General features: G+C 42.5%; 3 protein-coding genes across 5 annotated transcripts; 2 read left to right on the top strand and 1 right to left on the bottom strand.

The window, feature by feature from the left end:
- Positions 1 to 968: 968 nt before the first annotated feature.
- Positions 969 to 2,641, bottom strand: LOC114909438 (CCAAT/enhancer-binding protein beta-like). Its single transcript, XM_029248872.1, has one exon. It carries the CDS (start codon positions 2,330 to 2,332, stop codon positions 1,469 to 1,471), a length of 864 nt encoding a protein of 287 aa, XP_029104705.1. The 5' UTR covers positions 2,333 to 2,641; the 3' UTR covers positions 969 to 1,468.
- Positions 2,642 to 4,634: 1,993 nt separating this feature from the next.
- On the top strand, positions 4,635 to 9,889 carry ube2v1 (ubiquitin-conjugating enzyme E2 variant 1). The gene is made up of 4 exons (XM_029248873.1): positions 4,635 to 4,723; positions 5,989 to 6,137; positions 8,426 to 8,551; positions 8,771 to 9,889. Exons 1-4 carry the CDS (start codon positions 4,657 to 4,659, stop codon positions 8,915 to 8,917), a joined length of 489 nt encoding a protein of 162 aa, XP_029104706.1. The 5' UTR covers positions 4,635 to 4,656; the 3' UTR covers positions 8,918 to 9,889.
- Positions 9,890 to 12,335: 2,446 nt separating this feature from the next.
- On the top strand, positions 12,336 to 25,977 carry appl1 (adaptor protein, phosphotyrosine interaction, PH domain and leucine zipper containing 1). 3 transcript variants are annotated; one of them, XM_018756110.2, is made up of 22 exons: positions 12,336 to 12,651; positions 14,524 to 14,622; positions 15,008 to 15,067; positions 15,170 to 15,241; positions 15,369 to 15,456; positions 15,631 to 15,672; positions 15,860 to 15,918; positions 16,274 to 16,420; positions 16,934 to 17,016; positions 17,668 to 17,826; positions 18,483 to 18,671; positions 18,957 to 18,999; positions 19,929 to 19,985; positions 20,229 to 20,320; positions 20,574 to 20,756; positions 20,997 to 21,049; positions 21,429 to 21,603; positions 21,817 to 21,853; positions 22,395 to 22,544; positions 23,355 to 23,424; positions 23,664 to 23,753; positions 23,977 to 25,977. In XM_018756110.2, the coding sequence occupies exons 1-22, from the start codon at positions 12,598 to 12,600 to the stop codon at positions 24,012 to 24,014; spliced, it is 2,040 nt and encodes a 679-aa protein (XP_018611626.1). In that variant the 5' UTR covers positions 12,336 to 12,597; the 3' UTR covers positions 24,015 to 25,977. The 3 variants fall into 3 exon arrangements, with proteins under 3 accessions (XP_018611626.1, XP_018611625.1, XP_018611624.1); XM_018756109.2 differs by having other exon boundaries at positions 12,341 to 12,651; positions 21,000 to 21,049; positions 23,355 to 23,405; XM_018756108.2 differs by having other exon boundaries at positions 12,341 to 12,651; positions 23,355 to 23,405.
- The last annotated feature ends 66 nt before the right edge of the window (positions 25,978 to 26,043 follow it).

Genomic DNA, 26,043 nt, shown 5'->3' with positions numbered 1-26,043 from the left:
TGAAAGATATCGTCATGCACTTAATACATTTTAATATCAACAGTATGAGGCGTTGCCTGTAATTTTGTTTGTTTGCTGACATGTTATTTTCTTACAATTAAAGCGGTTCCTTGTGATCGTCTTTCTACGTGTTACGTAAGATTTCATCAAGTATTTAGTATTTATTTGGCCTGTATCACCAGAATGAAAACGAAGCAATGAATCGTATGTATCATTTATTAGTTTTGTTTAATTTCATGAGGCTAATAACTTGACACCGAAGTTGTAAAACGCATCTTGTTTCACAGTGCTCTTTGTACAGGTACTCACGCTGGAATGTTTCCTTCATAAATCGGAATTTTCCTTCGTAAATTGAAATTAAAGCTAAAATTAGATCAAAGTCTAACAAACTTCCCCCTGGTCACATTTATCGACTGGGTTTCAGCACTGCTGGCTTTTCGGTTCTCTGTTGAGAAAAGACCAACAAAAGATAAAGGACGGAAAAAAAAAAAAAAACAAGCGGAGGAAAGTAGGTTCGGGTTAAAATATGTTTGTGCAGAAAGAATTAATTCTCACATGTCTGGGCCAAAACAGAGCAGTTCACTGCAGCCAGAAAGAGTTCTTTAATATACTAGTGCAATAAAATCGGGAGCTTGCAGCATTATTGCGTTGTGGTCTGATGCAATTAACTTATCAGACCCTTAATGTTTCATGCGCACCAGGGTGGCTTTTTTTTTCCTGCAATGATCGCCTCCTCTTTATACTCTGAAATACATTAAGCCAATTACCACAAAGCAAATAATACCACACATAAAAACAACAGCAATCCTGAAATGCAGACAGTTGACACGGTGTGTCTGGGAAAGCAGGTTATAGAGGCGGAATCCAGCAGTGACCACTCTCCAGAAACTGAGCGACGGATTGTTTTTTAAGTAAAAAACAAACAGTTTTAATATAAAATATTATTTCATATCTACAATTCTTTAAAAAAAAAAAAAAAAAAAAAAACACGTGTTTGTAGGCTATGTATCTATCACAGATCATTTCACTGCCTACCAATACTGTTACATTGGGTTGCATCATACATGTCTAATCCACTTCTCGTTTTTGACAGCCGTTGCATTACATTATAAATATAATAACACCGAATTTGACAGCAGAAACGTAAAAAAAAAAAAAAAAAAAAACGGACAAAAAGGAGAACAGAACAAGAAGGTGTCTCACAGTGGCTTCTTACATACATGTTCAGGCACCAATAATGCGTGTTAAAGTTTCTTCCACCTCTCGGCGATCTCGCGTTTCGCCGAGAAATTAAACCATTTATTCCGTATCATTATTATTAATAATACTGTGAATAACAGTGATTTCCATCCAGGGTGCGTCAGTACACCTGCACGACGGCGCACAAGTTCATTGTCCTTTTTTTTTTTTTTTTTTTTTTCCCCGTGCCGTGTTTTTTTTGGAACGTGTCCCCCGTGGGGGGGGGGGGTCAGCACCGACCCGTCGCGGACAGCAGGTTCCGCAGCGTGGCCAGCTCGCGCGACAGCTGCTCCACGCGCTTCTGCAGCCGCTCGTTCTCCACGGACAGCTCGAGCACTTTGTTCTGCGTCTCCAGGTTGCGCATCTTCGCCTTGTCGCGGCTCTTGCGCACCGCGATGTTGTTGCGCTCCCGCCGCTGCTTGTACTCCTCGCTGTCCCTGTCCAGGCGCTTCTTCGCCTTGCCGCCACCGGCGCTCCTGCCCTGGCGGCCCGACGAGCGGCTCCCGTCCGGCGTGGTGGGCGTCCCGGGGGGGCTGGAGCAGGAGGAGGCGGTGGACACGTTGCCCACGCTGGGGGTGGACTGGTAGTGCATGTAGGGTCTCACCTCGTAGCCGGAGGCGCGGCTCTCCATCCTCGGGTCCTCCTTCACCTCCTGCTTGAGTTCGGCTTTGAAATAAGCAGGATGATGCTGGTGCGGGTGGGCGGACCCAGCCTCCACCCGGCTCTCCGACAATTCCGAGTAGCTCCTCAGGTTCGCGTCCAAGGGGCTGCTGCTGGACTGACAGGACCCAAAATTGGTCAAAGTGAAGTAGCTTCGGTAGTTTTCCAAGGAGGCTGCGCGCCGGGCTTTGCCCTCTTCCCCCAGGAAAGTGGAGTACAGGTCCTCCCGGCGGAGCGGCTCCGCGGCGCGGGCAACTCGGCGCTCCGGCGCGCTCGACTCCAGGTAGGCGCTGAAGTCTATGGCTTTCTCATGGTCCGCGATGGCCAGCTCCGTCATGGACTGTCTGCACCCCCCCTTGGGGTTGTGGCCGTGGGCGGCCTTGCTGTCGCCGAAGGATGGACAGTCCCCCTCGTAGAACACAGCGGCGTCCATGGATCCTAACACCTGCCGGGGTGGTCGACCATTGGACTGCAGGCAGGGGGTGGTGGGTTCTGGGCTCCTTCGAAGACCGCGCCGCTCGGTTGGTCGCAAAGCAGAAGATGATGCCGAATACCGGGCTGGTGATGAACCACAGAAGAGTGCGGCGAATGAGGAGAAACCAAGTAAAAGTCACCGGCGGCAGTTGTGGGAAACACGTGAAAAGTGGCTTTTGCTTGTCCGTCGCGTCGCGTCGCGCTCCGGGAGTATTTCGCTGTCAACTCGGCACATTGACGGCTGCGTTTATATAACACCGAACAGAGGGCGGCGTTTTCTGCTGCCCCTGCCTGTGCTGTGACGTGTCCTGTCAGTTGGTCTGCAAATCAACCAAAAGCCCTTCGTTTAATAAATTACCTTCGTTTCATTGAGTGTGTGCGCGAAGGTGCCTTTTTCGACTCGAGCTGCCCTCCCGAATCATGCAAAGATTATACAATTATATCTGTATTTGATCTATGATACACATCTTGCGATGCGGTTTATAGACCTACGCGAAATATCATTTTTAAAAGCCTACTGCTAAAAAACTTTTTTTTTTCCGTTAATGAATGTGGTTGGTCAAAGGTGGACTTCATATTATTTTAAAAGCTCTGCTATAAAAGTTCTGTGTCATTTTTAAGTTTTTACACTGTTTTATGTTGTTGCACATGTAATACTTTTATAGCTCAGCGTCGAACACCGAACTGTATCATAATTTAACACACAATTCCGCAATTTACTGTCATATACTGTGTAAAAAAACTAGGTCGTGTTGTTTTTCATTTTAAGCATTTTTACTGACATCTGGCGGACACAAATGGTAACGTATAAATAACCTAAAGTCTTATTTTTGTTGCACAATCCCTTGGAGACGAATGATTATATCTTAGCATTTTAATAATTCTAACTTTAGTATTTTTACGTGGTAAACTAGTGCAACTTGGCAAACACGCTGTGCCCCACACAAACTAAACCTGCTTGAAGAATAGAAACTTGTTTTAAAATTTATAAAGTTAAAGTTTCTAAAGGCTGCATAAATGTCATACTTAAATATTTAACTGTATTTTGGAAACGATGGTGATAAATATAAAACATTATCTGGGCTCTATGAATAACAGAATATTTACAACTTTATTGTAAGTCTTGCAAAGTTTTTCATATCAGAATTCTGCTTGCGAAGAATTCCTGCTCTTCATGTAGCCTTAAAAAAAAACATCAGAAACATAGCGCAAGATGTGTCTAAATATAAAATCCAAATAAGGAAACACTCACTTTACACTGGTACATACGGTCTGAAAACTAAAAGCAAAAGCACCTCTATCTGCCGGAAAAATCTTTAAAATGCGCGAAGGGACAAATTGAGAGATGTGTTTGCATTCTTAGTTTCTTCCAAGTCGCAGTGCTCGCCTTCTGTTCATTCATTGCTCTAAATTTGTGCTGAAATCTGAAGCGCTCATAGGTGACGTTACAGCTTCAAGGTTGTCGGTTCGAATCCCACATGGTTCGAGTGGTTTGCATCCCGTCTCCGTAGATTAGGTTGTTGGTTCACGTTTCACACACTCGGTGTAGGATTGCATTGTTTCTACCTGACTCCTGTTAATTGGCTTGTTGGTACGAATCCAACCCCACTCCGTGTGGGGTTCGCATCCTCCCCCTGGTCCTACGGATTGCTCCCTATATGTTCCAGAGAGATGTGCCCCAAACTGCACTCGATGTGTGACTCTGTTCATCGTCGCAGCTCTAACTGCATTCTTGTCTTTAAGGAAAGTGGGATCATGGATGGAATCGTGTCAATGACACTGTGGACACATCATTCCAATTGATAGCAGCATTCAATTAAAGGCAACGCGCTGTCATTCCCTTTTATTTCATGTTACTACGAGTGTGAACTGAGGGTTAACGAAAGGTTTTCACAGCTGCACTGTTCTCGACCTGAGTCATCACTTCCTCCAACTTCTCCATTTTAACTTTAGGGTTATATATTTTATTAACCGTGCATGGTTTTTTTTTAACTTATTTATGGTGTCTATTCATACAATGGCAACATTTTGGCTGCTTTACTTTTGTTCGCACCTTCATTGAGGTGCCTTGCAAGTTGCAGCAGCACAATGTCTCAAATTAAAACGTGTGTGAAAGTCCTACAGCCGCTGTACGTGTGAAGAGCAGCATGTCCCCGCAGACCAGAGCGCGCTCCTCCTCTGGCTCCCTGCCACGGCGCGTGCCACGGCGCGTGCCACGGCGCGCTCGACGTCCACGCGGCACGAAAAGTCCGCCCGGTGCGCGTCGAGTCGCGTCGCGTCCAAATGCAGCGTACGACTGCGTGCGCGCCCCCGCTGCACAGCGACAAGATGGCGGCAGGCGCCGGATCAGGTGAGCTCTGTATCAACAAGCAGTGTCTTTTCACTAAGAAACATTTTTAATAACAACACGAGCAAATTTAAGACAGCTCGTACCGAACAGTAACGACATCAAAATATGGTACGTTGTTTCTGCGTCAGTATTGTAAAATAGCCAATGTTTTCCTGTGTCTGTCTCTAAAAACTACAACCGCGCCGGGCGGTGAGCTGAGGAGAAACAATAGGCAGAAACTATTTTCAGAACAACTTAGTAATAAAAGCGGCTTATAATACCGACGCAAATGTGTGGCTGTAGCGCTAATACGTGATATAATAAGTAAATATGAGTGATTTATGTCGGATATTAGGTATCAGTGTGTGTTGCATCGTCATGGAGCATGCAATGCTGCTGAAACCTCCGTCCGGCGTCGGAGATGTTCATGTTGTCCATAAATCTCCGTGACATCGTCTTATTTTTAAGAGTTCTCTGAATATACAACAGTGCAGTCGTCATTTTTGCACTTTTCTGGCCTTATTTATAATTTAACTTCCTACGTAGACTTGGGGGAATACTAGTAGTTAAATGGTATTAGTGTGGCAGAGATGACATCTGTATGACTACTCCTTAACATTTAAACCTAGCCTATTTTCTGTAGTTTCTACTTTATCCTAGTTTTTGGGGTTGATGTGTGATACCCATTATGCAGTAGTAAACACGTATTGGCCTGCCTAGATTCATAAAAAATTAAAACGTTCATCTTTAGTGGTAGGGGATGTGCTTCGCCGGTACTATTTAATTTTGGTTTCTATAATACTGGTTTCATATCTGGTCATTAGTCATGGTTATCGGTTTGGTTAGTGTTAAATAAATGGTTACTGGTAGCAGAGAGTGTCACAGAAGCTTAATGCTGTGAAAAACCTAGCTAAAAGGAAATGTTTCCTGTCATGGACTTAAGTAGTTTGTAAAAATGTGTTCAGCTTAATATCTGATCAAATGTAGCCTCTTTATTATGTACTTTGAGCTCTAGCGTAAATGCCTAGCATATATTGTCTTTTTTGATCACTACATTGTTTGTAGAAAGGCATGTAATGTGGACTTATACATAAAACTGTGCTTTGAATTGACTGAGTTTACCGGAAGTGAGCTGATTTTTCCAGAAGCTCGACCTTTCATGAAGGTTTAGGGATGCCTGGGTGTAAGTGTTTGTTCTCTAGTTTGTTTCTTTAAAAAAAAAAAAGAAAAAAGTTTGTTTCACAGTGTCTCACACGTGCATCAATTTTGTGTGTCTGTATGTCCAGGCGTGAAGGTTCCCCGTAACTTCCGTCTGCTTGAAGAGCTAGAGGAAGGGCAGAAGGGCGTGGGAGATGGGACAGTGAGCTGGGGTTTGGAGGACGATGAGGACATGACCCTCACCCGCTGGAGGGGGATGATCATTGGCCCACCTCGGGTGAGTAGACGTGTCATGCCCCAGCTGTTATTATCTTTCTTATTGTTATTTTTGTTGGTGGTAGCAGTAGTAGCAATGGCAGTAGAAAAAGGTAGTGGTACTATTTGTAGCATTACTGTTGTATGCAGCATACAGCAGTGTTATTTTTGTACTCATTTGCTATTCTTGCATCTGGATTTGTAATCAATATGTTGTTTTTTTTTTCTTTCTTTCTTTTTCCCTCCTCCCTCCTTTCCCAAGCATTGGTAGATTTCTTTAAAGCCTTTTAAACTGTCAGTTTTGTAGGCACAGTCCAGTTTAAGTGTCATGCTGCTAGCTATTAAAGGAAAGTAAGTCGGCTTAACAGTTTCGGGTTCCAAAAAAGTCCCCGTTATAGGTTCAGGTTTCAAAAAGTTGATATTTAGCAGCTTGACAGATATTTATATCCAAAGCAACTTAAAAGCTTAAGACAGTGTTCAACTTAATCTGTGCAGCTGGACACTGAATTCAGATGAAGGTCCTGCTAATGTTTACAGTGACAGGGCACTCCTGGGACTAGAATCACATCCTTCATTTAAAAAAAATCCATACATATACTTAACTGCTCTGCTGCCCTATTGTCACATTCACTATGCAGATTAGTCAAAAGCAAGAGTGCAGGAGATGATGCAATTGTATTAACATGTTAAATGAAAATTACTGTACTTTTTGAGTCATTTGTGTGCATCACGTCTGTGTTTAAATGTGTATAAACATTCTTGTTGTTTATGGAAACCTGAAGGTAAAATTGACATCTAGCACAGGAAACAGTTCAGGTTTCATTTTGTGTTGAAAGTCTCCAGATCCTATATTTGTTATGTGGCAAGGCACATCCGTTAAAACCCACTTGGGACATAGACTTCCTCTAAGTTTTGCATTAAAGGGTAAGACTCAGCCAGGATAGAATAAAATTATTATAAATCTTAGCCATGGCAGAGAGAGAATCATTATACATCTGCTTTATATAGTGACAGTGTATCTAATTTTAGTGTAAATGCAGTTGATTCATATTTTATTGCTTGTCTGTTTAACCGAAGTGGTCTTCAAGCACTCTGTTATTTTCATTGACAGTCTGTTACATGGCAACAGATTGCTTGCACAGCCTCTCATTTGTTAACTGCGACCTTCAGAAAAGTACCTTTACTGTGAGGATTTAATTGTACTTGCTTTGAATTATGACCCTGCTTTTTTGAGACCTTGAATTAATGACCTTTCTATGATTTATAACATGATGGAAGTTTTTTGGCTCATTGTGATGTCAAAGCTAAAATTTTAGATGTATCAGTTTACTTTTATATACAAAGCAACAAATGAATCAGCATGAGCCTTCCAAGTGTGAAGTGATGAGGGTTATGTGAAAATCTTCAAAATGGCAAAGACTAGCTATTTAGGTCAAATAGAACATGTGTCCGTTTTATATTTCTGTTGTGGGGCACGATGGCACAGGTAGTGCTGGTGCCTCATAGCTCTTGGACTGTATGGTATGGTTTTGGGTTGAAATTCAGCTCAGTCTGTGTCTGGTTTGCATGCCCTCTTACCTCCAGGCTCTCTGGTTCCTTCCCATAGTCCAAAGAAATGAATTGGTAGTTCTAAAATGCTCTTGTGTGCATCTGTGAGCAAATAGGTGAATGGTGGACTGGTATCCCATCCAGGGTTTACTCTGCCTTGTATCTGTATTTCGAAGATCACCACCCTCAAGTGAATTACAGTTCTTTCATTATTGGAGGGGCAGCACCTTATTTGGTCATTCTGTAAATGTTTTTTCACCAAAGGTCAGCAGATTCTGTCAAATTACTTAAATATTAAAGATGGTTTGTTAAAAAGTTCATCTGACTCTAAAGAAAGACGGAAAACTTTATACCAAAATCTAACCTGAGCTACAGTAGTAAAGCCAGGGCTTATTTTGCCAGCTCTCCAACTCCATGCCTAGCTGACAGCTGTTTTTGGCATTTTGTATCAAAATATTTTTTTTTTTTTTTTTTTTTGTAATTGGTGCAGTTTTGAGCCTTGCTAAGTGTGGGATTTGTGGGCACTGTCCATTCTAACTGATTTATAGTGGCCATTGTGTGTATTTATGTGCATTTATGGTTTTGTTTTGCAGTATTTTCATTCTGCTATTTCATTTGCGTGTGATGCTGCTATTCACAAAAATGGTCTTTTCAGAAAACATTTATTAATCGTACATAACTAGAATTAATAGAAATTCTAGTAGTAACTGTTCAAAGAAAAGGGACCTCTTGTTTACTGTGCTGCTTTTCTCTTTATTGCAGACAATTTATGAGAACAGGATGTACAGCTTGAAGGTGGAATGTGGGCCCAGGTATCCTGAGACCCCTCCCTTTGTTAGATTTGTGACCAAGATCAACTTGAATGGAGTGCACACCTCAAATGGGGTGGTAAGTGACCCAATCCTCCTAGGCTGCTCTTCAAAATGTCAGTAATTTAGGTGACATTGTGATTTTGTTCCTTGTTTACATGATGACTCTTCAGAAATTATGACCCACAATTCTTTTATTTCCAGAATGAGGTAAGGAAATGTGTTCGAGTGCAACAGGGTTTGGGCTGTGAATATTCTGTTGGTCAATGAGTTTATCGTCATTTGCCCTGCCCACCAGGTGGACACACGGGCAGTGTCGGCCCTGGCCAAGTGGCAGAACTCGTACAGCATCCGTGTGGTCCTCCAGGAGTTGCGGCGGCTCATGACTTGCAAAGAAAATATGAAGCTGCCACAGCCGCCCGAGGGTCAGGTCTACAGCAACTGACCCTCCCTTGGCTTCTCTTTGACCCGCTCTCTGCTTCTCTTTGGGTTTCATCTGCTTCTCCATCCATCCATCTTTCCTTACTTCTTTTCCTGCTTCCCTCTGTTCCACACACAGGCAACAAGCAGCAGTGCCCCCCACCCGAGCTGACCCCTTCCATCAGAGACTCTGAAATTCATTCCCATGCTCTCCCCTCTACTACTCATTTCCCAGTAGCTGAACCCCCACCCTTCCACAACCCCCTCCACTGGACTGACCAGATACTTATAGATGGACTACGCAGGCCAGAAAATACCATTGTGATACTGTACATCTTACTAATCTTTTTTTATTACTTGTTATAAATGCAGACTGTAAAATAACATAAATGATCTTATTGAGTGTACCCACGTGTGCTGTATTTTTCATTCACAGAGTGCTGTGAACACATTCATATGAAATCTGAATTTACAAGCTATGGCTGGTTTGGTCAAGCAGTTAAAGATGCAGCAATGGCACGGATAATACATTTCTGTGACATATGATGAGCATGTCATAACGTACATATTTGTTTTACATACCATTTAGTCCAGTTTTTGGTTTTATGCGACTGTTTTTTGGTCTACCTCCCAGCTTTAATATATGGAGAACACTGGTTCTTCTGACCTGTTGCTGTATACTTTTCAAATCGCTAACTGGGAATCTTGTTTTCCAAAATGATGATAATTCAGTAGGATTTTAATGAACTTCTGTGCCCATAATGCTACAGTTATTCTGGGAATCTGGTCATCAATAATATGAATGTTTATTGGTTTCATGGCCATGTTTTGCTCTCCTGTGTGTTTTAGAAGGAAGCACTGTGTGTTTTAGTGTCCTTCTTGTGCTGGTTTATTTAAATCCATTCTTGTGTTTCTAACATCCTGCAAATGAAAGGGGGTTTTTGGTGTAATGGAACAGTCTTTATTCCTCTTGAGTGGATATTAAATTGTAAAATGTCAATAATGGTAACTTGCTTGTTTTGGTACAGAATTACTCCAAAATCCTTTGTGTTGTATTTACAATTAATGAAAACCAGAATGTTGTGGTGTTCAGGTTGATTGATTTATAACAAAATGTCAGTGATGAATATATCTTTTCAGTTACTTATCCCCTCTACACTGAATGTACTTTGGCCATATTTTAATTTGAATTTGAAGCATTTTTTTTTTTTACAATATAGTGTTCAAAAGCCATCCAGTTGTCTGATTATGATTATGACTGACATTCATTTTACTTAATTTACGGTTATCAGGTCCTAGCTTTCTTATGAAATGTTTTGACCATAATACTCTTGGGGCACATGACTGTCTGCACTTTATTCCAGAGGTATCCATTGGTCCACATTGATCAAGCAACATTTCCTGCTAGTACATATGATAAATACTGCATTATACCTGAATCAAACTACGGTGTCAAAAGTGTCAGTTCTGGAAACAAAAAGTGCATATAATGCATTGAAATGTAAATGTTCATGGGCTTGGAGGTAGTTTGCTTCTGGTGCAGTGTATCAGTGAAGTGATTTCGCTGTGGCAGAGACATGGGTTCAAGTGTTTGTGGAAGCAGACATTTGGACTGTTCACGTTATTTGCCCCCTGGATTTGGGCTGTCTTACAAAAGGCAGGCGGTCGGATTCACCTTCATCCCTGCCCCCCTGCAAGCTACACTATGATACCTGTTTCAGGAACTTGAGGTGAATTAAGGGATTAGACATGAAATGACACACATCATCTGATTTAATTTATAAGGATATGTTACAGTTATTGATGTAACATGGTATTCTTACTGGGGGTAACTCAAGTCATTAAAGATACTACAGGAGAAGGAACTCAAAACCAGCAACCTTAATGTTACAGCCAGGGTGATAAAAGTGAAACGAAGTGATGTGAAAAATATATGTAATTTCTTACTACGCTTACTGTTGAATATTATTCATTTCGACAGTCTCTACATTCTTAAAATGTCCCGCACTGTTATAAATTGCAATAGACGCTGTCTTTGGAGTCCGTGAGATCAAGAAACCTTTTTTCGGCAGCTTGCTACGTTTTTCCCAAAATTATGGGAACAGTTCTGTAATGATGATGTTATGGCATTTGCGGATTTTAATTTGCACGTATGCTTTGTGTAGCAACGGGAGGGTTAAGCTGCAATCATTTTCTGTCTACAGAGTTATAATTGGTATATAGGCTGGCGAACAATAGGGTTCATTTCTAAATTATTATGATATCTACAAATACCGCATTTGGACCCAAAACAATGAGGAAGTACGTAAAAGGAATCTTGGCAGAACACGAGGATTAAACGCCTGCCCGTCCAGGCATTACTATCAGAGTGCTGATGGAATCGATTGTAAATCGGCATTCGACTATTCGAGTGATGGGTTTCGGTAGACGGTCTTTGAGACCTAGGCTAGGGTGGTCGTTAGTGTCTCCAATGTGGTCAACATCATATTGACTATATTAAAATATAGCCACCGCATATCAATACCTAAAGAGAACCGATTTTATACTATAATGCTAATCACACTGACTGTCTTCGTAGCTATAACTGCTTTAAAATTCTTTTCCTCATTTCATTTAGCAGACGCTTTTCGCGACGTACGCCTCACTCAGAAAATGTGTATTTTGTAAAAACATTACTGATAAGCAAAGACAAACGAGAAGAAAACAGAAAATCACAGAGGAAGTTTCCTTTTCTCTTCTATATAGCCTATAGCTAAGACTTAAGGTATTTTATATTTTTAAAATAAATAATTTTAGCAAAAAAAAAAAAAAAAAACCTGTTTCTGAAGGACTGCTAGAGACAATCATTTCATTGAGCTGTGCCAAATTTTATTTTGTGTTGTTGATATTTAAAGCAATTTTGGGCGCTGGTATTGCAAAATTTAAAAAAAAGTGAATCAGACCAGCTGTCTAGAAGTACCCGTTCATTAATATTTCATGTGAACCGGTGACTAAATTGCGCGCGGTGTGTATCAGCGACCGAAGGGAGTTTAGTGTTCCTAGCATTTTGAGTCACGTTGGAGAAAAATGTAAACTAAATACAAGGTAATAACCGTTAAACGTCGCTTTTGGAGGAATGGAGAACAGTATATTACAGGTCACGGTGCGGGTCTGAACGGGACGCCCTCTGCTGGAAGAAGAGCTCCACAACAACGGCCGGAATATCGACAAATCATATTCTTACACGGTCTCCGTTCTCCGACAATACAAATAAATACTGAAAAAGAATGCAAGTTTTTTAGTAATTACACATATTTTTTGCAGAAAGAAAATGAATGTTGTCTTCGTGTTCTTTTCATGTTATTTGTTTTTTTTCCCCGCAGAATTTTGTTCACATCGTTTTAAATTGGACCACAGCCGCTTTCCCCAGCCGTCATAGCATATCACGTGACAGGGCGAGACTTGCTTTAGAGCCAAAATGGCGTAATTTTCCTCATTTTGGTTGTGTGACACGTTCCTAAACCAATCGCGTCCTAAAGACAAATAGCTATCGTCTGCTTACCCAATCAGAAATAACCCAGTAGGCGGGATATCCGCATATCGGGAAAAGGGTAGGGTTGGGTGTTGTGGATTTGTGGAGCTGTTGCATGCAGTAGGACTCGAACCTTATTGTCATCGCATTGTTTTAATTTCGGGGCTTCATTTTTCTGTGCTTATTTCGGAGACATGCCTGGGATCGATAAACTTCCGATAGAAGAGGCGCTGGAGGACAGTCCTCAGGTAAGCAGATGCGTTTTGGTCTGTTGTCGATAACACGAGCAGGTCGCACGGTCGCAGCTCAGCACAGCAGCTGTGCCGAAAAAACAGGTTTGGAAAATGATCCACCCCGGTTGTTTTCCTGTAAACTGACCGCCTGTTATAAATCTGTGGTTCCGCACGCGAGCCCCACCACAGGAGCGCTCGTGCGCCCCGCATTGTTTACAAGTGGCGAGCGCGCGCACGAGAGAGAGCACCCCCCGCAAGACGCCGTTCATTTTTAAATGAATTAATTAATCCCTTTTAATTTGCGTTGTACTTTTCTATTTTTTTAAAAGTTGTTTCTTTGACGTTTTTCTGAGGGAAGCAGTGTGTACAGTACAGTTCGTTTTAAGTTAAAAACGATTTACTCATTTCAGATGGGTAATTTTTTTATTTTATCAGTTGAGGGTAAGTGCCTTCATCAAGGGTACTACAACAGGAAGTGGGATTTGAACCCGGGACCTGATGTTGCAAATGTGGAATCTCCAACCGTCACGCCACCTGCTGCCTGCAGCAGGAATCCTTAGGTGTCTATTTGCATGGAGAACAGTGTAACAAGCTGGGAAAATTTGGACTTTTGCATTGTTTTCCTGCCCATATTTGCACTTCATAATTTTTACATTAGTTAATTAAAAACCATACATGAGCAGATGTGATGTAACACTGAGCCAAACGCGTGAAATAGACGTGTGTGTTGCAAACAGCCGGTCCATCCCAACAAGCCAAGGTGTGTGTAGAATGTGTTTGAGCTCCTTGTCAAGACTATATGAAGTACACACATTATTTATCTGAGACGTTTCTCCACGGTCACTTGCAGTGTCGACTTTGTACGCTAAGTTGCTCAATCACTTATTTAATTTATACTGCTGAGTAATTTTCACCCCGTCAGTCAGGGTAAATACCTTCATCAGAAGTATTACAGTAGTAATACTGTAAGTGGGAGTGTAAGTGTAAGTGGGATTCAGGGAGTTCACGTTACAAAGGGACAACCCTAACTAGTACGGCACCTGTTTACCTGATAACAACTCTGTTTTCATCCCTTTTTCAGCCTGACCTGTTACTTTGTTGGTTTCTTTCAGTTTGTCACAGATAAAATAACCTTCTGGTTTCTAGCAGAAAATTTTCCCCAACCTTTATTACCGCATCTGAAGTCCCGGTTCAAGGAACAATCTGCTTTATCGGTTTACGTGATACCTGCATTCATTTTATCAGAACGAAGAGGCAGGCCTGACCAGTTCACTTAGTATCAGTAACTGTATGCTGATTACATATTATTTGCAATTGGAAACATGCTTGCCCTTGACTATTTAGAAAGAACCGTCGGACGAGAATTCTTGCGAGTTTGGGTTCGCAACCCCCAGAAATGGTTCTAATTGCATAGTATCTGGATTTCTGGAATATTTGCTGTCTATATTGTTCACTTTCAACCTTAAGGGCTAAAAGAAAGCGAGGGCCTAATCAGAGTCCAAGGATTTTGTGTTTTTTGCATGGCTGTCACTGATCACAGCTCCTCTCTGCTCACGCGGGACAGCATTCAGCATCACTTAAGTGTGAAACTAAATTTAGCTCATTAGCAAAGAGCCGAGCCCTTTCACTGCTTTGCCCTGGTACTGAGGAAGTCAGCGAGAAACTATGGGAAAGAAATAAAGCTGGACCACCCATAATTTTTTTTCTTTCAGTGGAGCAGCTTTAAATACTTGTAGGTCTACCATGATTTACAGTTGTACGAGGGGTTATCAAATTCCCACAGAGATACTGCAAGAGGATTCCTGTGCTGTGTCGTACTGTAATTTCTACTATCTGATTGTCCTGCGTTTCGTGTTTCATGCCACGTTCTCGCACGCCTGGCTCCAGACGAGGTCCTTGCTGGGGGTCTTTGAGGAGGATGCAGCAGCTATCTCCAGCTACACCAGCCAGCTCTTTCACGCTATGCAGAGGATTTATGATGCTCAGGCAAGAAGTTCTCACAGCGCTATTCATGCACCCAAGCTCAGAGGTGCACTCGCACACATGCACATACTCTACACGTGTTCCCGCTCTCACACACTTAAGAACAACATGCGCGCGCGCGCGCACACACACACACACACTCACGCTCGGTGGGTACCACATTCTAGAAAATCATTTTATGACTTAAGATATTAAACCAATTGTTACATCTTTAGGTCCCTGATGTCAATGTTTGCCATTAGCAGTAAACCAGCCTCTTTTGCTGCATGTTATTGCTTAAAGAGGACTGACACTCTAAATTCTTGTGTTTACACATCCAGTTTGATTTGATGGCTGTGGTGGTGACAACAATGAGATTCTGAGGGGTCGGGTTTCGTTTGCTTTGCAGAACGAACTGAGTGCGGCCACTCACCTGACCTCCAGACTCCTGAAGGAGTACGAGAAACAGGTAGAACCGTACGGACTGAGGCTGATATTTGCTGTTGGAAACCTGCATGGAGAATGTGAACCCCACCTGAGCTTTTTCACTGATTCTGCCCTGTCTTTTCAGCGTTTTCCTCTAGGGGGTGATGACGAAGTCATGAGCTCTACACTACAGCAGTTCGCCAAGGTCATTGATGAGGTGTGCAGGCCTGCCCTTCATGCTTTCTGTATCCTCCCTGTTGCCATTTATTGCAATGGCCTGGTAGCTGCACAGATATAACTGATGATGAGTTAAACCAGCTCTCCAAATTCTCCTTGTCCCACAGCTCAGCTCCTGTCATGCAGTCCTGTCAACACAGCTGGCTGATGCGATGATGTTCCCCATCACCCAGTTCAAGGAGAGGGATCTAAAAGGTACAAGAGGAGGATTCCTGACTTGTAGGCCACAACAAAGCCATCAGCTGTTGCTGGGTTGGCTGCAAGTTACAATGGTGACCCGTTAAAAAGTCAGATTGCAGCTTGATCGCTATGGTGTGTAATCAGGAACTGATTAGACTTGGTCTGAGCTGTTCTATTCTCCCCATGCAGAAATTCTCACTCTTAAGGAGGTCTTCCAGATTGCCAGTAGTGGTGAGCAGTTGTTTCCATTTCTTTTGGCATGTGGAAGCATTCACTGCAAAGGTGTGGAGCTCTCTCTGTGCCCCAGAGGGTTTCCTTGGGGGTGTATGGATGGATGGATGGAAATAAGATCAAGAATAACAGCAATTGCTATGTTGACATAAATCAGCATTTGACCCTGTTAGGTTCATTCTTGTAGATCATGACATAGCGATCAACAGATACAGCAAGCTCTCAAAGAAGAGGGACAATGAGAAGGTATGTTATTTTGAGATTGCTCACTCCTGAAAAACCTCATGCACTTTTCCACTTTGCCCATTAACACAGCTCTTCCAGGTTAAGCATCCTGTTTAAAGGCACAGCTGTAAAACTATTCCTAGGACTTAAGCTATATGGAATTTATCATAAGGGGCTTAATCATTGCAATGATGTGCTTCCAATTGCACTTCACTGTTTAAGGCCAGTTTGGTGATTAACTGCTTACATCTAATGTTTTGGAGTGGTTTTGTGGGCAGGTAGGAAGCATAAAATGGGCACTTCAGGAGAAATTAGGGGAAAGAAGTAAAGGCATGACCTGTGTTTATTCACACATCTGTGTGACATTTTTTCCCAGGTGAGGAATGAAGCAACGGAGGATGTCTACACATCCCGGAAGAAGCAGCACCAGACCATGATGCACTACTTCACAGCACTCAACTCTCTGCAGTACAAGAAGAAGATTGCGCTGCTGGAGCCATTGCTGGGATACATGCAGGCACAGGTGTGGTAGCTCCACCTCCAGAATCGCCAAAGACCAATGCTGTTCAGCTTGCCATCTCCGTATGACTCCTTTGTGAATCCTTAGTGATAATAGCTGGAGGAGCTGTTGGACTGGTACTCAGACCTGTTGCACTGCACTCAAAGGACTGAGGCTTATATCCCTGCTTCCTCACCCTAAATTGATACAGTAAACATTACCAAGCTGTATAAATGGGTAAATCACTGTAAGTAGATTAAAATCACAATTCAGTTCTGAGGAAAGCACCAGTTAAACGAGTAGTCATTAAAAAAAAAAAAAACCTGTATCAGTGTTAATGTTAAAATGATGTGTATGCTCTGTAAAACCAGTGTTTAGCATTGCTCTGCTGATTGACACATCTCCTTTGATCTCTTAAAACCATGAATAAAGGAGGTTTATGGGAAATTGCTTTTAGTCATCTGTCGGATGATGTGTGGAGGGACGTAGCGTGACTCATCAGCTCACTGGCACTGTCTGTTTCACACCAACCGGCAGATCAGCTTCTTCAAGCTGGGTTCAGAGAACCTGACGCAGCAATGGGAGGACTTCCTGACCAACATTGGTACAAGTGTGCAGAAGTAAGGGTGCCACTAGTGGCCTTACACTGTGCCATGGACTACACTGGCTGCTTTTTTTTACAGCCGAGTTATGAAATTTAAAGCATGATATTTTCCTGTCTATTTATTTGTTTTAATTGCATTTTCATCACTGAGTGAATACATTTTCAGTTTGTGGCCAAGTAAAAGCAACTTGTACAGTAGATTTCAGTAAAATGCACTCAGAATGAAGTGGATGGCAACACTTTAAATCAAGTCACTCACTTGGTGCCTTATTATTATGTTCAATAATTCTGTGTTCAGAATTTTAGAATTCTGGATAAACCTTTACGCATCTACTCGTGATGTATACTGGTTCATATGGTGGAATGTGACAATTAACTGTATTTTAGAATCACGTGTCTTCGGTTGATGTGACGTACTCGTATTTTCCTCTGAGATCTACGTTGCTTAGGAGAAAAGCGTCTGCTAAATTAATGTAAATGTATTTGCCATTGACTAGGAGTTTTGTGGAGACAATGTATTATTATTTTCAGGCATTTTAAATTAGTTTTAATGTTGCTTGAGGTTATAAAAATATTAAAATTCGAAGTGTGGCAAAGAATTTTTAATTTATTTCATATATATATATATCCAGAGGCAGTGACTCCAGAATGTCTTGCATTTCATCAGTGTCCGCAGGGAGATGGACAACGATGTGAATGTGATGCAGCAGACCATCCAGGACTTGGAGCAAGGCAGTGACCTTCTCTATCTGCCTGACCCCGATCCCAGCAAGATACCCATCAACCGCAACCTGACCCAGAAGGCCGGCTACCTCAACACCCGCAAGTAAGGCTCGCCTCCCGTTATTCTCATCTGTCTCTTTGGGGAAACCAAATTTCCAAAAAGATTTAATTAGAATTTTCTGCTGCTGATATATGAAATTGCTGTGGGAGAGCAGCTACAAAGATCACAGTGCAGAAAATTATTGTTGTTGTTATTTCCAGCGCTTCAATTATCAGTTGTTGCTGTGAAAACCTATCATCTCAGTTTATTTCCAGTACTACCTTCCTTCCATTTATTCATTTTAGTTATATGAATTTTACTGATCAAATATCTAATGAAATTTCTACAAGCAGAACCAGGGAACTTGTTGGTGAAATTGACATCTTTTGTGGACAGTTATAATGAGAACTAAAGAACAAAATATATTTTTTTAACTAATAAGATTCCCAAAGTGAATGGGGCATTGACAATGTTCAAATCATACTTAGTCATTAAAAACAAAATAAGCTAAGACTGGCTGAACATTTTGTTTTTAATAGTAATTAATATTTAATAAGTTCTTAATTTCCTTTACCACTTTGTCTTTTGTTGCTGTAGTTGTAACCCTTGCTGTTTACAACTTTGTTAATTTCTGGGTCTTAATCACAGAGCTTAGCTAGTGTAATGTCTCAGTCTGTGTTTGTGTGTGTGTGCACACCTGTGTGATGTGGCATCACCAGCAAGACAGGTCTGGTCTCATCATCCTGGGAGCGACAGTACTTCTTCACCCAAGGGGGGAACCTGATGAGCCAGGCGCGGGGGGATGTGGCCGGGGGTCTTGTCATGGATATTGATAACTGCTCCGTGATGGCAGTGGACTGCGAGGACCGACGCTTCTGCTTCCAGATCACGTCCTTCGATGGCAAGAAGTGAGTCAGACCATTTTTTACGTCATTGATACGGTGTGACAGTGGTCTAGAATGACTTTTAAAATCACAATATCTTAATGGCATAATGAACTGAGAGTTTAAGTAAATTTAATCTCTAAGAAAAATGGCACTGCAGTTGGTTCCGTGGTGTGGCCAGACAAGAGTGTCCAGTAGCAGCCCTCTAACATGGTCATATGAGAAAGCCTGGATGGTGCCAGCCTGGCAATTCCTTCTTTCGTTCCTCCAGGGACCAGGGCTATCTGAAACGCTCTCTCTCTCTTCCAGGGTGGCCATTCTGCAAGCCGACAGCAGGAAGGACTGTGAGGAGGTGAGAGGGCGGGAGACGGTTTATGACTATTTGTTTCTGTGGTCTGAACGCCTGTTTGCCCGTCTTTTATGGCCTAATGACTGTGTTAGCTTTTAGATCCCTTGACTACGAGGAAAAAACCTTGTCTTGTGCAAAAGCCCTGCAGGACTGGGTAGATAAGGATGAAAATGGGACTAAATACTGAATTTTATTTTGTAAGCACATTTTCACTATGTGCAGGTAAATACGCTAATCTCTTACACCGGGATTGTCCAGTGTAGACGAAAACTTAAATGCTGAATTTGAGCACCGGTAAATAGATTATTTTCAGAATAGCTTGCTGAGAATATATCTTTCAGTGCTTTAGACTTGTTTGGCACTTTCGGTTGTGTTTCATCTATAGTTTCCTGTTCCATTTCCAGCTTCTTGTCAATAATACATTTACATTTGTTTATTTAGCTCATGCTTTTCTCCAAAGTTACTTAGTGTTAAGCTGCTTGCACTGATTTACCCATTGATATAGCTGGGTAATTTTTACTCTGTTAATTCAGGGCAAGTACCTTGATCAAGGGTTCTAGAGCAGGGTTTTGGGATTCAATCCTGGGACCTTCCAGTGCAGTGTGGTGGTTCTTAATACCTCGTTATTCAAACACAGTACTTTTCTGTAACAGCTAAATACGCACAAATGTCGTGATATAGCAGATTATTCTTTCCGTCACAACTTAAACATCTTCCCTTCTGTTTTTTTAGTTTTAGCATTTTACTTTGAGTGCTGGCTCCCTGCTGGTGCATGGAGCTGCCACTCATAATCATAATGGTCATCCTTTTTCCAATAACCATTTCCCAGGAGCCTTTTTAAAAAGGCTTCACATATCTTTCCTTTATGGCTTTGTATGTCTATATTTTGTTCCAGTTACTGACTGTATGTGGTTGTGTCCCTCTGTTTCCAGTGGATCGCCACCATTAACAACATTTCCAAGCGTATCTATCTCAGCGAAAACCCTGAGGTGAGTGTTGGATGTGATGCCTGGCTTGCCATCCTCTGTTCTATGCAAAGAACACCGTGTGTTTAAACGGCTAGCGGGACAGTACGCTGTGCTGCATTTTTTTTTTTTTTTTTTTTTTTTTTTCCCCCCCCTGGTGGCAAGAATTTTACTGTGAATTTGTACCTCTCAGAAAGATGCTCCACCCTCTTGGTTCGGTGCCGTTCCCAGATTTGTTGCGATTCTGAAGTATTGTCTCGTTGGCAGGAAATTGCCGCGCGGGTGAACCAATCTGCTCTCGAGGCGGTGACGCCCTCACCCTCCTTCCAGCAAAGGCACGAGAGCCTACGGCCAGGCGTGTGAGTGTGCAGTGTGGCACCGCAGGGCGCTGTAGGCCACCATAGAGCTCCGTTTCAATGTACGCTACCTCTCAGAAGCTAGGCTAATGAGGCCGCAGGTGACACCATCAAAAAGGACGAGGACCTGGGCTTGTGACTTAAGGCTGTCGGTTCAAATACCAGTAAAATTATAAGAGTTTCTATGGTACCAGTGTAAACTGAATGATTCCCAGAAGTCCTTGTCTGATTCCTGTGTGTCTGTTGTTGCCTCCAGGCAAGGCCGTCCCAAGACATCTCGGACCAGCAGCCAGGGCTCTGATTCTCCAGCCCTCTCCTCACTCTCGTCCCTGTCTCTGGACTCGCTGGTGGCCTCCAACACACCCATCCAGTTTGACATCATCTCACCTGTCAGCGAGGAGACAGGCAGCCAGGCCAAAACCACTGGGCAGGGGGGCAGGTCTGGTTCGTTATACACTGGAGCACATTTCCTGACACGCACAAAGCTCCTTCTGGACAGGACACACGCTTTGTTTCATAAGCTCCAGAGAAGGTTATAGGTAGCATGTAGTGTTTTCCTCATGTTTGTTTATAAGTTACTGGCTTTGACTTAGATAGCCAGATTAGTCTCTCTTCTTATTCATGCTACGTTCGCACCTGTGACTTTGAATCCCACTCTCCCCTCTGTGTTTCCTGAAAGAAGGACAAACCCTTTTGGGGAATCTGGAGACAGTCAGTCGGAAGATGGTTCAGGTATGAGACTCCTCTATGCCCCGTGTTGGTCAGGGCTTTGTGGTGCCATAGCTTCTTCCCTCAACTAGTGTCCCTCATCAGTCTCCGGAGTGCACATTATAGTCCATGCCCTCCCTCATATGGACATTAAAGGTATGCTGTTCTACACAGAACCCCAGTGCGAATCTGCCCTGGAAGCAGTGTCCTAAAGCAATATACATATTTTATATGCATATAAAAGCATCACCAGCCACACCAGTTTTTGTTGAACCTCACTTTTGTTATCTGTAGGCAATGGTACTGTTTGGACAGTATTGTAATAGCATTTTTTCCAGTTTTACTACTACCTCTTCAGGACTTTAGACTTTCAGATATGACCTCAGTCCCATCCCTTCCCCAGACTCCATCCTGCACCAGCTGTACATCGTGCGCTTCCTGGGCTCCATGGAGGTGCGGGCCACAGACAGCTCGGACGTCATCTATGAGACAATGCGCCAAATCCTGGCCGCTCGTGCCATCCACAACATTTTCCGCATGACAGAGTCCCACCTCCTGGTCACCTGCGACTGCCTTAAGTGAGATGCCATTTCCTACATTTGGCTACCTGTGGTATTTAAAGTGCTGGTAGACTTTACCATTTGTTAATGTAATATCAGTGTTAGTAGATATATGCATTAAACTAATTGCATTGGCCATATGTACAGGTAAAAAAAAAAAGTGAAAATATGTGACAGGTATGTTTGAAGGGTCACAACAGAAGTGAATTCCTGTCTGTTTTCTTTCCTCAGACTTATTGACCCCCAGACCCAGGTCACACGGCTCAGGGTAAGCCTCACTATCCTATCGGGCGACAAGTGTCAAATAATCTCCTGTCTCATTTCATTCCAATATGCTGTTCCATCATCACTGAAAAGGACTTGTTACATATTTTCTTCCTGCTACTTTGTTCCTTTGAATCTGAATCATTGTTTTGTGTTCTTTTAATTAAGGGAGTAATTTAATAAGAATATAATCACAAAAAAATTTTATGGTAGAAAGTGTAACTGCAGTTAACAGGTTAAAGTACAGCTGCTCTGAAGTAAGTGTAACAAGTCTTTCATATACTGTGTTGCTGTACTTCACTTAGTGATAAAGTCCACAATGTAAACAAATAATAAAGTAGCAGCTAGACATAGGGTAGGTTATACATTTATTCCCTTAGCAGATGCTTTTTTCCAAAGCAAAAAATATGAGTGCATTATACCCTCTACTACTGCCACACAGTAACTTTTATAATAAGTAGCTTAAAACTTACTCACCTAGCAGAATCAGCCTTTACAATATTTGTATTCAGATTCATTTTCTCTACCTCTCGCTCTCCCCTCAGTTTCCCCTCTCTAGCGTGGTACTCTGCGCTTCTCACCAGGAGAACAAGCGCCTCTTCGGCTTCGTCCTACAGATGGGCGGTGGCGGTCGGGCCGAGGGCCAGCTTGGCTCCATCTGTTACATCTTTGAGTCCAACAATGATGGGGAGAAGGTATGATCAGCCCTCCCATGCACCGCAGTGGAGTTCCACCAAACCAGCCCCTGCTAGCTAGACAGTTGTGCAGTTTCCTTGATTGTTCATCTTAAAGACGTTAAGCTTTGCAAGGTCACGTACACTTCTACATGAAAGCAAAGGTAATCTTTTACGTTTGTTTATTTAGCAGACGCTTTCCTCCAAGGCGATGCACAGCTTGGAGTAAACAAAAGTACGTTAAACAACAAAGAGCTTTAGACATAGACATGTGAAGCAGTCAGTTTAATACCACCATTTTGCTGGCACACATTGTGCGACTAGATGCCTTTAGAGTAGAGCCTGATGGGAAATGATGGAATATAAACCATTATGCAGCTGCTTGTATACATTGAGTCATATCGTAAAATGTAACAATTAACTGTACTTAGAATCACGTGTCTGCATCAAAGTCTCTCTGTTGATGTGATGCACTCATTGTATTTTTCTGTGAGATGTACGTTGCTTTGGAGAAAAGCATCCGCTAAATGAATAAATGTAAATGCAGTGGTGATGGTGACAAATGGAGTGATGCAGGTTTAAAGAGCAGTTAGGAGAGCTGGAGAGAAGTGGGTCTGAAAAAGATCAGTTTTGAGACCCTTCTTGAATGCTGGGAGGGATTCAGCAGCTCTGAGGGACAGAAGATGATCATTCCACCACATTTGGGACAAAACTGAAAATGCAAAAACTTAGATTTTGGGCCTCTTGTCTAGGTCCGTTGTGCCTGTTTCTAGCCCAGAAGTCTCATCTCTGTGTCAAAAGGTTTACTTTTATATTTTCCTTTTTTTGCAGATATGTGACAGCGTTGGTTTGGCAAAGCAGATTGCCTTCCACTCAGAGATGGTGAGGAAAGCTCAGCTCAGTATGTTCATGACTCTTTTTTTCACTCTGCTTTCCTCCTTCTTGGTTTCATAGATGCTTGCTTAAAAATGCAAACTTAGCAGCTGCACTTCTCCCTTTTGTGCCATTTAAAATTATATAGAGAAATATAATTTTCCCCCAAATGTTCATAACCACCTTTGTGGTTTGAGCAGTTAAATATGCAGCAAGATGTTTGCACGGTCCAGTCACTGGTGATTGCGTTGCCTGCTTCTCTCCCAGGGGCGCAAGGCCTCCGAGAGGCAGAGGGAGCTGGTCAAAGCCAAGGAGAAGCAACAAGAGGAGCTGAGCAAGCAGAAGCAGATCGAGAAGGTATCTCAGGAGAAGGAGAACTACTGCTGTGAATAGTGCTGTGGAAATGTGTGCTGACTGGGAGATTGTGCCTTCTCACTGTTACCCCCATCTCCCCTTATTAAGTATTTCACTTCAAGTTTCAAGTTTGTCATAGGTACAAGTACTGTGTACAAGTATCATGAAATTCTTTGCAATCATGGCTAGGAACTACAATTGAAAAAGTAATCTCTGAATCCTTCAGGACCTGGAGGAACAGAGCCGCTTGATAGCAGCCTCTAGCCGACCCAACGCCGCCGCCACTGCCTCCGACAAGCAGTTCATGGTGCTCAGCAACAGCCAGTCTGAGGACAGCGACACGGGAGAGGACAGTCGGAAGAAGGGAGAGTCGGAAGCCTGACATGAGCAGCAAGGACCTGTGCGAAACCTCCTTCTGGAGCTCCTCCTTCCAGAACTTGAGCTTCTCCCTTTCGGCATTCACAGGGAGCAAGGGCAAAGTGACACCCCCACCCCCCACCCCGAAGAAGGAAAACAATTCTAGCAAAAGATGTCAAATGACCTGCAGATTCAGTTGTTTCCCTGATATTTTTTCTATAAATCCAGTATTTTATACCAGCTTCTATATTCAGACGGTTTTCAAAAATGTTTTAGAACAATGTTTTATTATATAGAGTAATTCAGTGCTGAAACCCTACATCATGCTAAAATATGAAGGTGAAGTGATACATGAAGCTTTTTTCAGGGGGTGTCATCATGCCTGGTGAAACCAGTCTTATAACACTGATAACTGGTAAAATGCAGACAACCTTCTATTATCTCCTGTTCTTATATCATTACGCAGATAACAGATTTGCATGAGCTGCATATCTTGCTGAGGGAGCGTGCGCCGCTCTTCCCGGCGGCTCGGTTCCTTTGCTTTGCGGATTGCAGAGCCGAGTCTCTGTGCGCGCTGCTGTCTGTCGGCTGTTTTTGTCACTAACTGCGGTGTCCCTCCGGCACAGTCAGAGCTCCAGCCCTCTTGCGGCTGAAGTTCTGTCACAGCTGAGTAGAGCGTGTTTTTATGGCCAATATTTTTTGCATACGTCACCGACTTGTACACCACAGCATTCCCTACGAAACCTGCAGTATCCGTGGACCCTTGTTTCAATACAGCGAATTAAAAGGCTGGTGTCCTTTCAAGAATTAAAATATCCATTTATTATACTGTATTTCGGAGCAAGGGTGCAGTCATTGTTCCTGCCACTGTGTCAGAAAGTCCATTTTTCTTTTCCCTCCCTCAAGATCAGTGTTTCCATCCTGTGTGGCCTCACGATGGCCCCTGTCTGGGTCTCGCACAAAGCTGTGTGTCGCAAAGCGAAGTCTGGCAGGCGTTCTGCGTGTAAAGACCGGCCTGACCACTCGCTCATTTTTAAATCCAAACCAAATAGGAGCAGAGAAACACAAGTGTACCTGAGCGTATCCACCAAGTGACACCTGGAGGTTGGCACTTGAATAAGTCCTGTGCTGAGTGTAAATAAGAGTAAATCTCTTTTTGAATGTCACTATTGCTTTTTTCCCTCTACACTAACACAAAGGTTGAAAAACAGATGCAGCAGTACTTGAGCACTTTGGAAAAAGTGTTTCTCCCACATAACTTTGTCAGTGGGATTTGTATCAAAGCAGTGAGATGGATTGGGTTTTTTTTCTTTGCACTAACCTCTAAACTGACTAAAAATTAGTTCTTTATGTATTAGACTAATTTCAGATTCAACAGTTGTGGAAAATTTCTGAAAATTAATTTGTACATGTCCCTTTTACAGTTGTCTGTATACATGTTATGTACTGTATACATTGTGTGCAATTTAAAATTTAGATGGATGGCATTGTGATGTATCAATTGCTTTAAAATGTTTTACATACAAGGAGCGGTCTGATGGGACAAAGTTACTGGGGAGGGGGAAGTTTGTCCACTGAAATATAGAATGTTGGTTTTTGTATTTCAGGGGCCAAACAGGTAACATGAAATGGAAATGAATATTGCAGCCATGATCAATATCCTCCCCAATTCAAAGTGCTTTCTGGGGGGTGTCTGATCATTTCTGGAACTGTAACAGTTGTGTATAAAAGCTCAAAGCAAGGTGAACTGCACTTTAGCATTGTGGGACAGGGAATTTGGAGCTACAGACATTTATTGTACATATCAGTGACTCTTAACAGGAAGCAACTTTTTCAGGATGCCACTAAATCCCTTAAACAATAAATGTACAGCAATACAAACCTGCGCTTCGCTTTTCCTTCTTCCCCAGAAAAGCACATCTTTTCTGTAGGAAAT

This window comes from Scleropages formosus, chromosome 24, assembly GCF_900964775.1.
Source record: "Scleropages formosus chromosome 24, fSclFor1.1, whole genome shotgun sequence".
Lineage (NCBI taxonomy): Eukaryota > Metazoa > Chordata > Actinopteri > Osteoglossiformes > Osteoglossidae > Scleropages > Scleropages formosus.
Note: the sequence above shows the minus strand (reverse complement) of the source record. Positions and strands in the feature narration are given on the sequence as shown.